The sequence below is a fragment of the Mizuhopecten yessoensis genome, unplaced genomic scaffold (assembly GCF_002113885.1).
Source record: "Mizuhopecten yessoensis strain PY_sf001 unplaced genomic scaffold, ASM211388v2 scaffold9025, whole genome shotgun sequence".
Lineage (NCBI taxonomy): Eukaryota > Metazoa > Mollusca > Bivalvia > Pectinida > Pectinidae > Mizuhopecten > Mizuhopecten yessoensis.
The window spans coordinates 136791-154702 of record NW_018407841.1 but is presented as its reverse complement, the minus strand read 5'-3'; the positions used below and the strand labels follow the sequence as shown (position 1 = coordinate 154702).

The following is a 17912-nucleotide window of genomic DNA, read 5'->3' as shown; positions in this document are numbered from 1 at the left end:
ACATATATGTTATCAGTCAACCGTTCGTAAACTTCCAGTCAATGTTACATAGTAGCCAGAAAGGTCGAGAAAAAAAGTTAATAAATATTTACATAACAAATACCGATCACATTCTCGACGTAAGTATGTTATTTCTCATATACAGCGAAAACAGCGACAACACACAACATTGACAAGGAAGTGTATGAAAAGGTAAAATAGAAAACAAAAAATATAACGACGACAACACACAATCTTCCAATGAAAGACCGCCAAAAATAGAACAAAAATAATATACAATAACGGCAATACAGGTGTCTTAAGAATAATGATATATAGCATTTGACCATCAATGCACATATCAGAGAAACTAACTTAAACGCAAAAACTTAATGTTGATGGAGATACTGAAAAGTCAATGGTCCATGAAAGGTAGGCCGCATTCAGTATTTGATCCATGGGTTGAGATGTTCTAACTAAGATGCATCTTTGGTCTAAGTTTGCTTGGTCTAGTAGTTATACTTTTAGTGAAACTAAGTTAAACGCAAAACACTTAACGTTGACGCCGCCGAAAAGCAACACCTTAGTCTCGCTTCCGCTACTTCGTGGCGGCGAGACAACAAATAGGACATTCCACAGATAGTCGAACCACCAAAACACTTTGTGGCTTAGTGATTTAAATGTTCCCTGCGCAACATGTGGAACCCATAATAAAGTATCCCACAAACTCCATGAAGACTTACCGACCATACCATACAAAATGTACTAATATTNACTTAACTAAATGAACTAAATCCTACTTCTGATCGCTGTTTACATTAAGTTTTGCGATATATTACTGTGACAATAATGATCTGTTCAAATACACACGTATCATGTATAATTTACAAAACATAATCTGGACTTGATCAGCTAATGATCAATTGGAAACACAGATGACACTGAGGATTAAATAAACTCACCACATAGTATTTATATGTCACCAGTACTAATGACTGCTGTCAAATCTAGATGAAATTTATGCCGTAATCTATCTCAGGTCCACTCAACATATCTTTAATAATATCATAATAGTTATTCAAATCCCATAGTTTAAAAATCAGCTCAGGATTGCGACTAATTATTTCCAGTGTAGATTGGTAACGCTCTGATAGAAGACCCTGGTTACGAAACGTGAAGTCAGCATGTAGAACGCATTCATCCTGGAAATCTCAGTGTTTGGAATAGGAACTTGAGTAATGAATCATATTTTATAAACAGGTAGAATACTAACTCATTCTAGCTTTTACATAGACATAGCTTTGTGGCAAAATTATAATAAAGGTTTTCCAAAAATGGTTCGTTGTCACTACCCTAGGTATGAGGTGACATTATTTGGATATGTCTTAGATTAACATCGTAATCGATCAAACAAAGGACGCTTTGCCTCCTGAACACTTTGTTTTATTCTCCTTGTCCTTTTTAAAGAATTTCCATTAAGCTTTACTTTTTGTATATTTTTTTTTATAGCTATAGTTTTAGCGATTATTAGTTCGATATTCGATTTTGTCGACACTTCGGTATTTTTTTCCTGATGCTATTTTTTAAGGTTAATATGAAATATTGTTGTACTATATATGATCAATAAATAATGCGACAAGTTTATATACTCGCCAAAAACGCATCTTCTTTGTTCCGAACAGGGATTGACTATAAACTTATAAAAGTTATAAATCTATATAATTTAAATATCTTTGTTTAATATAGTGAGTTATTAAAATCGTCAATATTTATTGTCAAAAGTCTATCAACAAGTGTCTGATACAATACTGTTTACGCGGTTATTCTGCTGGTAGTCTCTGCTGGTGCATTTCTCAGTCCCCAATGTTGGCCTGAACCTCGTCAGTCACTGTCACACTTTGAGCAGTGACATGAAACATAATATACACACTTAACTCTTTTTACGTGAAATTAATTAGTACTTAAAAGTACTTTTATAATTTTTGTGAAATGAACATCGTTGAGAAATTTTACTCATCTCCCCTTTTGTTTCAACAGTAGTTAAGACAAATTTGGATTTCCATCGTTTTGGATTCTAGCATTACCCATAAGTCCCAGCAGGTATAAAACAGCTGTATGGAACATACTGTTTCTATTTCCAAGTTTATAGGTGCACACACATGTGTGTGTTTTTTGCGTTCATATCTCAAATTTACTTAATTTTAACAATCACTTATTGCACGTTGTACAATAGTTACCTAATATAACCTATAAACTCCAGCAAGTACAATGGAGCCTGACGTCTCGACGTATGAAGGTCAAAGGTTAAGTACAAAGTATTCTAATTTACCAGGGTTTAAAAGTCCTCGCAAAAGCAAGGGACATATGGAGACAGATCTTCCAAGGGGAAGAGAGCAAAAAGGAAAGATAGAGTAGAAAAGATAAAAAAAAATCTAAGGTGTTGCAATTGGGTCAGTAAATATTTTCTTGTCTCTTCATTGTCGGAGGTCACGAATTGAATACACTGTAATCTGAGTTAAAGGTTTAACGTGTAGGAAATGAGTTCTGAACTATAGTATAGCAGAGTCGTGTGTGTGTTAAATACTTTCAAGGAATGTGTATGTAGGTTAGCTACAGACTTCGAATATTATGTTGCTATAAAAACATCGAACATAACAATGTAAAAGGATTTTGGCAATAAATTTAAGGTACACAATCTTGATGTCTTTCCTTTAATACAAACGTAATATGTAAGACGATCAGTGGTCTGATCTGTTGCGTGTCGAGTGGAGATAGGAATAGTACAGACACAGGAAGAGTAGGTGTAACACAAAACCTGGGATAGCTGAATACGAGAACATACACCAAGTCATACACGGCATGATTCCGCTATACGTCAGACCTAACACTAATGACATCATCACAGCGTTCTCCAAGTAAAATATGACGTAATAGATTAGTGACGTATGTTTGGATTCTTCCTTGTTCATGTTGATGAAGCTGTAGATCTCGACGTAGCTGAGGAAGAGGTAGAAGAAGTGCAAACAGCGTTGGTCACACACCTGATTGTTCTCCGGTTTCACGTGACATACATTTAGCACGAACATAAGCATGAGATGGCAAAAGACACCTATCAGCGTCCACCAGCCAACGAACTTTAAACACAACACTAATAAGACAAGACGGGGCCCAAGTTCACACTGTCGCATCACTAGATATACCACCCATGCAAGAAACGTCACCGACTTCCGCCCCCGTTTCAACTTCCGGTGCATCATATAGCAAGATGTCACCGAGATCGATATAGATGCCAAGGAGATCAACAAAAACAAAGCTGAAAATAGAAATAATAAGGAAAACATGTGTTACAAAGAGCATTATCCTGATAAACCTATACTTTACAAATGAATTTAGTAGACCAGCATTCAGGTTGTGATTCGTTTTCAAGAAATTGATGAATCACAACTCACTTAGTATTACATCAACAGTTTATCCCCTCCGTAGTCATAAGATACAATAAAATATTTACTTTGTATGGATTCTTGAATCGAGAAACGGATTAATCAAGTGTTTACAATCTGATTAAAATCAACAGTTACAGGGCTCCGCTTGAACATCGTTCAGGCGTAGTACGAAGTTAACGAAGCCTAACGAATGATTTTAATCAGATTGCAAGTGTTTACTGACTTTGTATTTCTTGTTATTATTCCATGTACATACCTCTTGTCTTAGTTTTAGCATCAGTTGCAAACATCAGGTACAATTGTAACTGGAAGTTTGGGGCAGTTTCCATGTATCCCTCCAACAGGCCCAAAATTGAGGCATCCCGTAATTCCACTTCCGCTTTTTCTATTCGTTTCTCATCTTTTCTCTTACTCTTCCATCCCTGATATATGTTGTAAATGTACTCAGCTAGGCTGAAATTTAAGATAGTATAGGTAACCCTTTACATATTTTTATATAATTACTGATATTAGAATTACATATATAGAGGCGGATTGGTCGAGTGGTTAACACTCCGGCCTTCCACGCAGACGGCGGCCGGGGTTCGATCCCCGAAGTCATCGTACGCATGGATATTCAGAGAAAGTGTTTTTCTCCTTCCCACACAACTCCAACAACCCAGGTGGAGTATAAATTGGTCTGGGTAGGATGTTGCGATATCTGTGCTGTAGCATTCAAGTGAGGTGGCACTATAAATGATGCCGTTGAAAGCACGGTCCCACTACAAACAGAACACATTACATCTCCAGCACACACGCAGGCATACGCACATAGGGAGTCATTTGCCAGGTGGCATAGGACTAGTAGTTAGCGCCTACTAAGGCAGCTCCTGTGAGAATTCCTCAAAACAAATTGTATTTATTAATATATATGCTAATTATATAAATTGTCTATATATGTACTGTAAAGCGATTCAGAGTGGCTTATGTTAGCTAGATAGGGCGATATATCAAATGTTGTATAGTATTGTATATCGTGATTAGAGAGGTATCGTAAGCAATCCAACACGGCAGTTTCCGAGAACACGCAACTTACCGGAAGGCGCGGCCAAAATGGAGAAACGAGGCAATAATTCTACACACTATAAGTGATTTCGCAGTATCGATTGCCCCGACAGACTGTTGTCTCCCGTCCGAATTTTGTACTGTAGGTCCGTTTTGTTGCCTTATATCTATTAAAGTCCACAACAGTGTGAAAATACCAACAATAACAGTAGTGGTAAGCATAGAGCCTAGGGTGAGACCAAAACTCAGGTGTTCACCCGACATATAGTACTCCAAGAGTAACTTCACTTCCGATCCTACCTCACCGAGGCAGAGAAAGAGGGAAACAACAGCTACCAGCAAATCAAACGCACGATCGTGATCCGTCTCAGGAACTTGTCTTAAAACTGGAAGTCCCCAGAAATTGCAGCATAGGCATTGTTTTGATCCGTTTGTGTCGTTTGATTCGTTTGTGTCGTCACATCCGGTTTGGCTGTTTGTCCCATCATTGCAGATCGGTCTAACAGGTGAGTCGAATTGGTCTGTGGCTGAGTAAGTTTCGTCACGTACTGGTTTATCCTTTCCTGCAGGTTTGTATCTGTACAGTATAGCACCATCTACTTGGTCAGCACACATTTTGTTGATAGGTTTTCTGCAACTGTTTTTCGAAATAAAACTACATTTTATTCAGGTGGGTGAATATATATTGTATACAGGTTCATTATAAAGTTCGACGCTTTGGTGACTGAAGCACGATATGTATTACAGGTTATAAAAAACGTATCTGAAAAGGAACATTGAAAAATTGTATGTGCAGTATACAAATTGTAATGAATGAGATAAAAAGAAATGAACAAAGTTACAAAAACAAAGCTTAAAGTAGTAAATATTCTTAACAAGGTAAAAAAAAAAAAAACATTCTCTTACGTTTATGCGACTTGTGCTGTGGTTTGAAGACTTTTGCAATGTCCGTAAAAATCATGAAGTGCTTGGGCATTTATATGTTCCTTAATTATGCAGAACTATTCAAGGAGTGGGTAGGTGAACAACAATTCCGAGAACCGGATTTCCAAAATGTGTTTGAAGATATATTAAAATATACCCGCTACATCATCATGTTTATGTTTACCTAGGTATGTCGGACGATTACTCAATAGACATATGCAAATTTGTTATTTACACAGGTTCTCTTCATTGAAATAGATAAGCCTTTCCTAGAATGTCGTGCTCCAGATTATGTTGTTTTGTCATGTTTGTAAAAGTGCTTGAACATATATAGGTTACCTAACAATGCGGAACTATTTAGGGAGTCCGTAAGAAAAATTCAATTCCGAGTATCGGATTTCTAAACTGTGTGTGAAGATTGCCGCTATTTTCGATGCGTCAGACAATATATAATGGTTGTGTCTCGGTCACACGTCCTAGTTTTTAACTGTTGTTAGCTTCATGTAACATACACGTATTCGTTTATTTTTTGTACCATGTATCTGACATTTTTTACAACTTTTAATTATCACTCTTGTTGGCCCGAATGTTAGCGCGCGGACGTCTTACTGTGGGAAGAAACCGGAGTAACCGTACAAAACCCACGTGTTTCGCAGTTATTTCGGAGAAACTTTGCTGCTTTTCTTGACAAAGCTGGCTTCCTCTTTTAAAAGTTCTTTCAAAACCATCCCCCCCCCCATGGGGATGGTATTCAACCTGGCCTTCAGATTCTGATTCTGATTCTGGTGCAAGATATTCTTACAGTTTGTTACTCTGTCCTGTCTTAGCATGTGATGTCCTCAAGTTCTGCAGTCACCTGCTGTGATCTATACTACTGGAACTGCTTTAACAGCCTGTATGTTTAGATGATGGTCAAACAAGATATTGGCATGTAATGTTCTGTGTGACCAAAAGAGTAATAACAAGGTAGACAAGTGCTCGAATGTATGAAAATACAGTGTAACAGTAATATGTACTTAGTGTAGGGTGTTATCATTACAAATATCTTCCTGTATTGTCACACGTACACACGTACAAAACCTATATACCGTGACTATCGCAGCGTGACGGTGTATATAGGTTTGTCGTTGAATATATATAAGGTGCAATAGGTTACGAATGAATGAGTATTTCCACGTAAACGTGTACGTTATCCATGTTATACCCAGGAAAATGGTGTGTCAGGTGTGTGTTCCTGACCTGATCTTATGGCTAACCTGGTTCACCCTGAAGATATTATTAAAAATGGTATTGTGTTTCGTTACATATACATATACATTAAGATATATTTACCCAGCTGAAAATTAATTGTTTTGTTATTAGTATTTCAGTTTAAGCTTGGCAAAATACAAAATGAAAATTGATAAAAGCAGACAAAAACAAGAACTGAGGAAACGACCAGAATACTCAAAACGTAGAGCTCATCAATTGTATTGTGTGAATACCACAACTGTTTAGGACACCAAAGCAACGAAAGTTAAATTTACCATAAGTGTTATGAAAGAAATAAAATCACAAACGAATATATGTTCAGTGCTGAACAAGTCAGACATGCCCATATATGGCATAACATTCCAATTACGTCATGTTCATTACGTTTTTATCGTCGGTAAACGTTGCTGAGAAACCGCAGTATAAACATATAATTGTTATCAGTCAACCGTTCGTAAACTTCTAGTCAATGTTACATAGTAGCCAGAAAGGTCGAGAAAAAGTTAATAAATATTTACATAACAAATACCGATCACATTCTCAACGTAAGTATGTTATTTCTCTTATATGCCACACAGCGAAAACGACAACACAACATTGACAAGGAAGTGTATAAAAGTAAAATAGTAAAAAATATATATAACGACGACAACACACAATCTTCCAATGAAAGACCGCCAAAAATAGAACAAAAATAATATACAATAACGGCAATACAGGTGTCTTAAGAATAATGACATATAGCATTGACAACAAAGAATATCGGCCGAAATGTTTACACAAAATTGAAATAGAAAATAGCATACAACAACGACACCAAATGTTTTTCAAAAGAAAGTTTGCACAAAAGCGAGATAAACAAAAGCAATCATACACAATCCCGACAAGAACGTCGAAACAAACAAGCCATTTGATTGATATGCATCACCTGTGCCCCGCTTTGACCATCAATGCACATATCAGAGAAACTAACTTAAACGCAAAAACTAAATGTTGATGGAGATGCTGAAAAGTCAATGGAACATGAAAGGTAGGTCGAATTCAGTATTTGATGCATGGGTTGAGATGTACTAACTAAGATGCATCTTTGGTCCAAGTTTGGTTGGTCTAGCACTTTTAATTTCAATGAAACTAAGCTAAGAGCAAATAACTTAATGCCAACTCTTTATTAACATTAGAATGCAATTAGTAATACAAATCTCTCAATTTGATATAACTGATAATCATGATCATTTTTATCTAAAAAAAAAAAAAATGGATGCTTAATATGCAGCACTGATCCATTTTATCTGTATATCTGACTATATTTGTTAAACTAATAGACTTGGTATGTAATCTCACTAACAGCTAAACTTTACATTGAAAGTGATGCTATTATTTATAGTGTCATCATCACTCTGCTAATAAGTATTGATACTGGTGTATATACATTTTGTACATCTGTCTTCACAACATCTCTGGTATTCGGTTGACTGGATGTAATTTATGAGTGTACGACTCTATAACCTGTTCTAACTATTTCATAGTTACATGAATATTCTAAAGTGTTTTGTTAACTAAATTTTAAGAGAATCAACTCCAATAATAGATAATAATAACTATATTTTCCTTTATGGAGCCATATCATATTCTGAAATTTGACAAAATGTTTATTTCTTGGTAACTTATCCTATATATCCAGTAGATGGATGGCCAATGTGTTTATACACAGGGCCTGTATCCCTTAGAATGTATGTAGGATGGGTTGTCAACAAATATACGTGATTTATTTAATTGGTAATATCCAAAACGTAAACAAAAAATGATTGAATAATAGTAGAAAAATGTTCATTTCACAAGCTAAATTAGATTGTTACGACAGAATATATGTAATGTTTGCAAATAAGTTTGGAAAGGACTTTAATAGGCCTAGCCTGATGTCCAATCCAATTGACATATATAAAGTCAATAAAATCTGTTGAAATTGAAATTGAACTTAATGTTGACGCCGCCTCCGCCGTCGGAAAAGCAACACCTTATTCTCGCTTCCGCTACTTCGTGGCGGCGAGACAAACATTAGGACGTCGAGACACCAAAACACTATGCAGCTTGGTGATTTAAGTGTTCCCTGCGCCACATGTGGTACCCATAATAACGACTCCAACCAATTCCATGAAGACTTACCGACCATACCATACAAAATAAACTAACATTAAAGCATGGTTGACAAAGAAACGTGTAAATCCTACTTCTGATCGCTGTTTACATTAAGTTTTGCGATATATTACAGTGACAATTATGATCTGTTCAAATACACACGTAGCAGGTATAATTTACAAAACGTAATCTTGACTTGATCCTAATGACTGCTGTCAAATCTAGATGAAATTTGAGCCATAATCTATCTCAGATCCACTCAACATATCTTTAATTATATCATAATAGTTATTCAAATCCCATAGTTTAAAAATCAGGTCAGGATTGCGACTTATTATTTCCAGTGTAGATTGGTAACGCTCTGTGTTTGGAATAGGAACTTGAGTAGAGAATCTTATGTTTTATAAGCAGGTAGAATACTAACTCATTATAGCTTTTACATAGACAAAGGTCTGTGGCAAAATTATAACACAGAGTTTCCAAAGATGTTCCGTTGTCACTACCCCAGTTATGAGGTGACATTACTTGGATATGTCTTAGATTAATATCGTCATCAATCAAACAAAGGACGATTTGCCTTTCTGAACACTTTGTTTTAATCTCCTGGTAGTTTTTCAAGAATTTCTATTCAGCCTTACTTTTGTGAATGTTTTGCCCTAGTTATAACGATTATTAGTTCGATATTAGATTTTGTCGATACTTCGGTATTTTTCCCTTGTTGCTGTTTTTTTTAAGGTTAACATGAACTATTGTTGTACTACTTACGATGATATATAATCAATAAATAAAGCAACAAGTTTATATACTCGCCAAGAACGCATCTTCTTTGATCAGGAAATGGATTGACTGTAGACATTAACATAATATTTATATCGTTGTTTAACATAGGACGTGATTAAAATCGTCAATATTCATTGTCAAAAGTCTATCAACAAGTGTCTGATACAATACTGTTTACGCGGTTATTCTGCTAGTAGTCTTTGCTGGTGCATTTCTCAGTCCCCAAGGTTGACCTGAACCTCGTCAGTCACTGTCACAATTTTGAGCAGTGACATGGTACATAATATTCACACTTTTCTCTTTTTACGTGAAATTAATTAGTACTTAAAAGTACTTATATAATTTTTGTGAAATACACGTCGTTAAGGGATCGTTAAGACACCAAGGGGAAGAGAGGAGAAAGGAAAGAGAGAGTAGAAAAGATGAAAAAAATTTGAAGTTTTGCTATGGGGGCAGTATATTTATTCTTCATTGTCGGAGGTCGCGAATTGGATACAGTTGTAATCTGGGGTAAAGGTTTCACAAGTAAGAACTATGGTATAGCAGTGTCGTGTGTGTGTTAAATACTTTCGAAGAATGCGTCAAGGTTAGCTACAGACTTTGAATGTTATGTTGCTATGAAAACACCAATGTAAAAGGGTTTTGGCATTAAATTAAATGAACACAATCTTCGTTTCTTTCATTTAATACAGCTGTAATATGTAAGACAATCAGTGGTCTGATCTGTTGCGTGTCGAGTGGAGACAGGAATAGTAGAGACACAAGAAGAATAAATGTAACGCAAAACCTGGGATAGCTGAATACGAGAACATACACCAAGTCATACATGGCATGATTCCGCTATACGTCAGACCTAACACTAATGACATCATCACAGCATTCTCCAAGTAAAATATGACGTAATAGATTAGTGACGTATGTTTGGATTTTTCCTCGTTCATGTTGATGAAGCTGTAGATCTCCACGTAGCTGAGGAAAAGGTAGAAGAAGAGCAAACAGCGTTGGTCACACATCTGATTGTTCTCCGGCTTCACGTGACATAAATTGAGCACGAACATTAGCACGAAATGGAAAAAGACACCTATCAGCGTCGTCCACCAGCCAACGAACTTAACACACAACACTAATAACACAAAGCGAGGCCCAAGTTCACACAGTCGCATCAATAGATACAACACCCATGCCCAAAACGTCACCGATTTCCGCCCGTGTTTTAATGTCCGTTGCGTCATGTAGCAAGAGGTCACCGAGATCGATATAGATGCCAAGGAGATCAACAAAAACAAATCTGAAAATGGAAATAATAAGGAAAACATGTGTTACAAAGAGCAATTTCCTGATAAACCTATACTTTATTAATGAATTTAGAAGACCAACATTCGGATTGTGATTCATTTTCAAGAAATTAATGAATCACAACTCACTTAGTATTATATCAACAGATTACCCCTTCGTAGTCATACGATACAATAAAATATTTATTTTGTATGGATTCCTGAATCGAGAAAATGGTTAATTAAGTGTTTACAATCTGATTAGAATCACCTGTTACATGGCTCCGTAGTACGAAGTTAACGAAGCCTAACGGATGATTATAATCAGATTGTAAGTGTTTACTAACTTTATATTTCTCGTTATTATTCCATGTACATACCTCTTGTCTTAGTTGTAGCATCAGTTGCAAACATCAGGTATAATTGTAACTGGAACTTAAGAGCAGTTTCCATGTATCCCTCCAACAGGCCCAAAATCGAGGCATCCCGTAATTTCACTTCCGCTTTTTCTATTCGTTTCTCATCTTTTCTATTACATTTCCATGCCTGATACATGTTGTAAATGTACTCCGCTAGACTGAAATAATAGATAGTATAAGTAACCTTTAACATATTTTCATAGAATTACTGATATTGATATTAGAATTGTATATATAGAGGCGGATTGGTCGAGTGGTTAACACTCCGGCCTTCCACGCAGGCGGCCGGGGTTTGATCCCCGAAGTCGTCGTAAGCATGGATATTCAGAGAAAGTGTTTTTCTCCTTCCCACACAACTCCAACGACCCAGGTGGAGTTTTAAATTGGTCTGGGGTGGATGTTACGATATCTGTGATGTAGCATTCAAGTGAAGTGATACTATAAATGATGCCTTGATGCACGGTCCCACTACAAAAAGAACACATTACATCTCCAGCACACACGCAGGCATACACACATAGAGAGATATTTGTCTGATAAGGCAGCTCCTGTGAGAATTCCTCAAAACACATTGAATTTATTAATATATATGCTAATTATATAAATTGTCTATCTATGTACTATAAAGCGATTCAGAGTGACTTATGTTAGCTAGATAGGGCGCTATATCAAATGTTGTATATTATTATATATCGTGATTAGAGAGGTATCGTAAGCAATCCAACACGGCAGTTTCCGACTTACCGGAAGGCGCGGCCAAACTGGAGAAACGAGGCAATAATTCTACACACTATAAGTGATTTCGCAGTATCGATTGCCCCGACAGACTGTTGTCTCCCGTCCGAATTTTCCTCTGCATGTCCATTGTGTTGCCTTATATCTATTAAAGTCCACAACAGCGTGAAAATACCAACAATAACAGTAGTGGTAAGCATAAAGCCTAGGGTGAGACCAAAACTCAGGTGTTCACCCGACATATAGTACTCATAGAGTAACTTCACTTCCGATCCTACCTCACCGAGACAGAGACAGAGCGAAACTACAGCTATCAGCAAATTAAACGCACGATCGTGATCTGTCTCAGGAACTTGTCTTAAAACTGGAAGTTCCCAAAAATTGCAGCATAGGCATTGTTTTGATCCGTCTGTGTCGTTTGATTCGTTTGTGTCGTCACATCCGGTTTGGGTGTTTGTCCCAACATTGCAGATCGGTCTTACAAGGGAGTTTAATTCGTCTAATTTGACTGTGACTGAGTCAGTGATATCAGCGGTTTCATTACATACTGGCTTATCCTTTCCTGCAAGTCTGTGTCTTGACATTATAGCACCGTCTACCTGGTCAGCACACATCTTGTTGACATGTTTCCTGCAACAGTTTTCAAAAGAACAACATTAATTCAGGTGGGTAAATAAATATTGCATACAGGTCTATTTAGCAACCCAGTAAAATTATTAAGCTGGTGGCTAAAGCACGATATGTACTACAGGGGAGACATATTGTACTAGAAGTCATGGAAGCTTCACATACATACGTTTTAAATACTAGTTTGTAACAATGTAGTACAGAGTTAGAGCCATAAATAGCGCAAACGAATCAGAGAACAGATGAAGATTGACATTCTGAAGGGAATATGTATACAAACAATGACACTTGTTCTTTGATAAACACGTAATGTATTTTATGTGATATTAAGGCTACAATTTCGTCATTGCGGACGAAGACTGTGTCATCTCGAACAAAAGGGGATAACCCTATTTATCATATGAGAACCGTGAAATGCAGTGTAATAAAGACGACGTCCCAATCGAATAGGAACAGTCAACATGCCGTCACGTCATTGCGAAGCGGACGCAGTTTTCATCGTTTCAGAGTCGGTCAAGTGCAGAATATTCAGATCACATTTATACAGTTTACTTTGTATTATATGAAAATAAGAATATGTCATTCGTTTCCCTGCATATTAGATTATGATACTCGATTTGGATTTTTCACATTTACTCGCCAGTGGCTCGCAAACATGAAAAATCCCAAACTGGTATCATAAATCTAAAGGGAAACTTATAACACCCATGCCCAAAACGTCACCGATTTCCGCCCGTGTTTTAATGTCCGTTGCGTCATGTAGCAAGAGGTCACCGAGATCGATATAGGAAGTGTAGACAACAACACTGTTAATACCCTGTAAGTGTAGACGACATCACTGTTAATACCCTGGAAGGGTAGACGACAACATTGTTACTACCCTGGAAGTGTAGATGGCAGCACTGTTAATCCCCTGGAAGTGTAGATGGCAGCACTGTTAATCCCCCGGAAGTGTAGACGACCGCACTGTTAATACCCTTCTAGTGTAGACGACAGCACTATTAATACCCTGCTAGTGTATACAACAGCACTGTTAATACTATGGAAGTGTAGACGGCGGCACTGTTAATACCCTTCTAGTGTAGACGACATCACTGTTAATACCCTTCTAGTGTAGACGACATCACTGTTAATACCCTTCTAGTGTAGACGACATCACTGTTAATACCCTTCTAGTGTAGACGACAGCACTATTAATACCCTGCTAGTGCAGACGACAGCACTGTTAGTACCCTGCTAGTGTAGGGTATAGTACATTTAACTGTTAATACCCTGTAAGTGTAGACGACATCACTGTTAATACCCTGTAAGTGTAGACGACATCACTGTTAATACCCTTCTAGTGTAGACGACAGCACTGTTAATAACCTGGAAGTGTAGACGGCAGCACTGTTAATACCCTGGAAGTGTAGACAACAGCACTGTTGATACCCTGGAAGTGTAGACGACAACACTGTTAATACACTGGAAGTGTAGACGACCGCACTGTTAATACCCTGCTAGTGTAGACGACAGCAGTGTTAGTACCCTGGAAGTGTATACGACAGCACTGTTAATCCCCTGCTAGTGTAGACGACAGCACTGTTAATACCCTTCTAGTGTAGACGACAGCACTGTTAATACCCTGGTAGTGTAGACGACAGCACTGTTAATACCCTGGAAGTGTAGACAACAGCACTGTTGATACCCTGGAAGTGTAGACGACAACACTGTTAATACACTGGGGGTGTAGACGACAGCACTGTTAATACCCTGCTAGTGTAGACGACAGCACTGTTAATACCCTGGAAGTGTAGACAACAGCACTGTTGATACCCTGGAAGTGTAGACGACAACACTGTTAATACACTGGAAGTGTAGACGACCGCACTGTTAATACCCTGCTAGTGTAGACGACAGCAGTGTTAGTACCCTGGAAGTGTATACGACAGCACTGTTACTACCCTGCTAGTGTAGACGACAGCACTGTTAATACCCTGCTAGTGCATACGACAGCACTGTTAATACCCTGCTAGTGTAGACGACAGCAGTGTTAGTACCCTGGAAGTGTATACGACAGCACTGTTAATCCCCTGCTAGTGTAGACGACAGCACTGTTAATACCATGGAAGTGTAGACGGCGGCACTGTTAATACCCTGGAAGTGTAGACAACAGCACTGTTGATACCCTGGAAGTGTAGACGACAACACTGTTAATACCCGGGAAGTGTAGACGACAACACTGTTAATACCCTGCTAGTGTAGACGACAGCACTGTTAATACCATGGAAGTGTAGACGACAGCACTGTTAATACCCTGGAAGTGTAGACAACAGCACTGTTGATACCCTGGAAGTGTAGACGACAACACTGTTAATACACTGGAAGTGTAGACGACCGCACTGTTAATACCCTGCTAGTGTAGACGACAGCAGTGTTAGTACCCTGGAAGTGTATACGACAGCACTGTTACTACCCTGCTAGTGTAGACGACAGCACTGTTAATCCCCTGGAAGTGTAGACGACAGCACTGTTAATACCATGCAAGTGTAGACGACAGCACTGTTAATACCATGGAAGTGTAGACGACAGCACTGTTAATACCCTGCTAGTGCAGACGACAGCACTGTTAATACCCTGCTAGTGTAGACGACATCACTGTTAATACCCTGGAAGTGTAGACGACAGCACTGTTAGTACCCTGCTAGTGTAGACGACAGCACTGTTAATACCCTGGAAGTGTAGACGACAACACTGTTAATACCCTGCTAGTGTAGACGACAGCAGTGTTAGTACCCTGGAAGTGTATACGACAGCACTGTTAATACCCTGCTAGTGTAGACGACAGCACTGTTAGTACCCTGCTAGTGTAGACGACATCACTGTTAATACCCTGGAAGTGTAGACGACAGCACTGTTAGTACCCTGCTAGTGTAGGGTATAGTACATTTAAACGAAACTGGCAAATGTTAAAAACAATAGATCATTGTACAAAGATTGATACATGTGACCAGGTGCAATAAGACACGAATCAATGTTCCATGTTATACCCTGGAATGCTTTTCATAGTGTATCCCGAGCTAATATTCCTGACCTATGTCTAACCTGGCTCAGCCTGAAGACATAATTACAAATGTTATTGTGTTTCTTTATATATATTTAAATAGCTGAAAATTGATTTGTTTTGTTATCAGTAATTTAGCTTTAGCTAGACAAAATTCAAAATGAAATAATAAAAGAAGACAAAACAAGATTTGTGGAGATGACCTGATCCCTCAAAACATAGAGCCCATCCATCGTTTTGTATGGATATCACAGTCGTTCAGGAATGCCACCAAAGCAACTACTACAACAGGCATGTCAAATTTATCATCAGTGTGATCAAAGAAAATAAATCACAAACAATTTTTATTTTAGTGTTGAACAAGTCAGACATGCCAATATGTGGCATAACATTCCAATTACGTCATGATCATTAAGTTTTTATCCTCTGTAAACGTTACTGAGAAACCACAGTATAAACATATAATTGTTATCAGTCACCCGTTCGTAAACTTCCAGTCAATGTTACATAGTAGCCAGAAAGGTCGAGAAAAATTTAATAAATAAATTAAATAAATACCGATCACATTTTCGACGTAAGTATGTTATTTCTCTTATATGCCACACAGCGAAAACGACAGCACACAACATTGACAAGGAAGTGTATGAAAGTAAAATAGTAAAAAATATATATAACGACGACAACACACAATCTTCCAAGAAATGTCCGCCAAAAATATGATAAAAAGTAATATACAATAACGGCAATACAGGTGTCTGAAGAATAATGCTATATGACATTGACAACAAAGAATATCGGCCGAAATGTTTACACAAAATTGAAATAGAACATAGCATACAAAAACGACACCAAATGTTTTTCAAAAGAAAGTTTGTATAAAAGCGAGATAAACAAAAGCGATCATACACAATCCCAACAAGAACGTCGACACCAACATAAACAAGTCATTCAGATTGATATGTCTTGCCTGTGTCCCGCTTTGACCATCAATGCACATATCAGAGAAACTAACTTAAACGCAAAAACTTAATGTTGATGGAGATGCTGAAAAGTCAATGGTCCATGAAAGGAAGGCCGCATTCAGTATTTGATGCATGAAATGAGATGTACTATCTAAGATGCATCGTTGGTCCCAGTTTGCTTGGTCTAGTACTTATACTTTCAGTGAAACTAACTTCAACGCAAAAACTTCAAAACTTAATGTTGATGGAGATGCTGAAAAGTCAATGGACCATGTAAGGTAGGCCGCATTCAGCATTTGATGCATGGGTTCAGATGTTCTAACTAAGATGCATCTTTGGTCCAAGTTTGGTTGGTCTATTAGTTATACTTTCAGTGAAACCAAGTTAAACGCAAAACACTTAACGTTGACGCCGTCGGAAAAGTAACACCTTAGTCTCGCTTCCGCTACTTCGTGGCGGCGAGATAAAAAATAGGACATTCCACAGATAGTCGAACCACAAAAACACTTTGTGGCTAAGTGATTTAAATGTTCCCTGCGCCACATGTGGAACCCATAATAAAGTATCCCACAAACTCCATGAAGATTCACCAGCCATACCATACAAAATAAACTAACATTAAAGCGTAGTTGACAATGAAACGTGTAAATCCTACTTCTGATCGCTGTTTACATTAAGTTTTGCAATATATTACTGTGACAATTATGATCAGTTCAAATACACACGTATCAGGTATCATTTACAAAACATAATCTGGACTTGATCAGCGAATAACCAATTGGAAACACAGACGCCACTGAGGATTAAATAAACTCACCACATAATATTTATATGTCACCAGTCCTAATGACTGCTGTCAAATCTAGATGAAATTTGAACCATAATCTATCTCAGATCCACTCAACATATCTTTAATTATATCATAATAGTTATTCAAATCTCACAGTTTAACAATCAGGTCAGGATTGCGACTAACGCTCTGATAGAAGACCCTGGTTACGAAACGTGAAGTCAGCATGTAGAACGCATTCATCCTGGAAATCTCAGTGTTTGGAATAGGAACTTGAGTAGAGAATCTTATGTTTTATAAGCAGGTAGAATACTAACTCATTATAGCTTTTACATAGACAAAGGTCTGTGGCAAAATTATAACACAGAGTTTCCAAAGATGTTCCGTTGTCACTACCCCAGTTATGAGGTGACATTACTTGGATATGTCTTAGATTAATATCGTCATCAATCAAACAAAGGACGATTTGCCTTTCTGAACACTTTGTTTTAATCTCCTGGTAGTT

The 17912-nt window shown here is 37.6% G+C and overlaps 2 protein-coding genes across 2 annotated transcripts; both read right to left on the bottom strand.

The window, feature by feature from the left end:
- Positions 1 to 780: 780 nt before the first annotated feature.
- Positions 781 to 5441, bottom strand: LOC110457126 (XK-related protein 6-like). Its single transcript, XM_021508234.1, has 4 exons — positions 5373 to 5441; positions 4498 to 5103; positions 3679 to 3875; positions 781 to 3292 (listed from the first exon to the last, which is right to left on the bottom strand). The coding sequence occupies exons 2-4, from the start codon at positions 5079 to 5081 to the stop codon at positions 2718 to 2720; spliced, it is 1356 nt and encodes a 451-aa protein (XP_021363909.1). The 5' UTR covers positions 5082 to 5103; positions 5373 to 5441; the 3' UTR covers positions 781 to 2717.
- A 4797-nt stretch (positions 5442 to 10238) lies between these two features.
- LOC110457125 (XK-related protein 7-like) lies at positions 10239 to 12318 on the bottom strand. Its single transcript, XM_021508233.1, has 3 exons — positions 11995 to 12318; positions 11212 to 11408; positions 10239 to 10845 (listed from the first exon to the last, which is right to left on the bottom strand). Exons 1-3 carry the CDS (start codon positions 12225 to 12227, stop codon positions 10268 to 10270), a joined length of 1008 nt encoding a protein of 335 aa, XP_021363908.1. The 5' UTR covers positions 12228 to 12318; the 3' UTR covers positions 10239 to 10267.
- Between the last annotated feature and the right edge of the window lie 5594 nt (positions 12319 to 17912).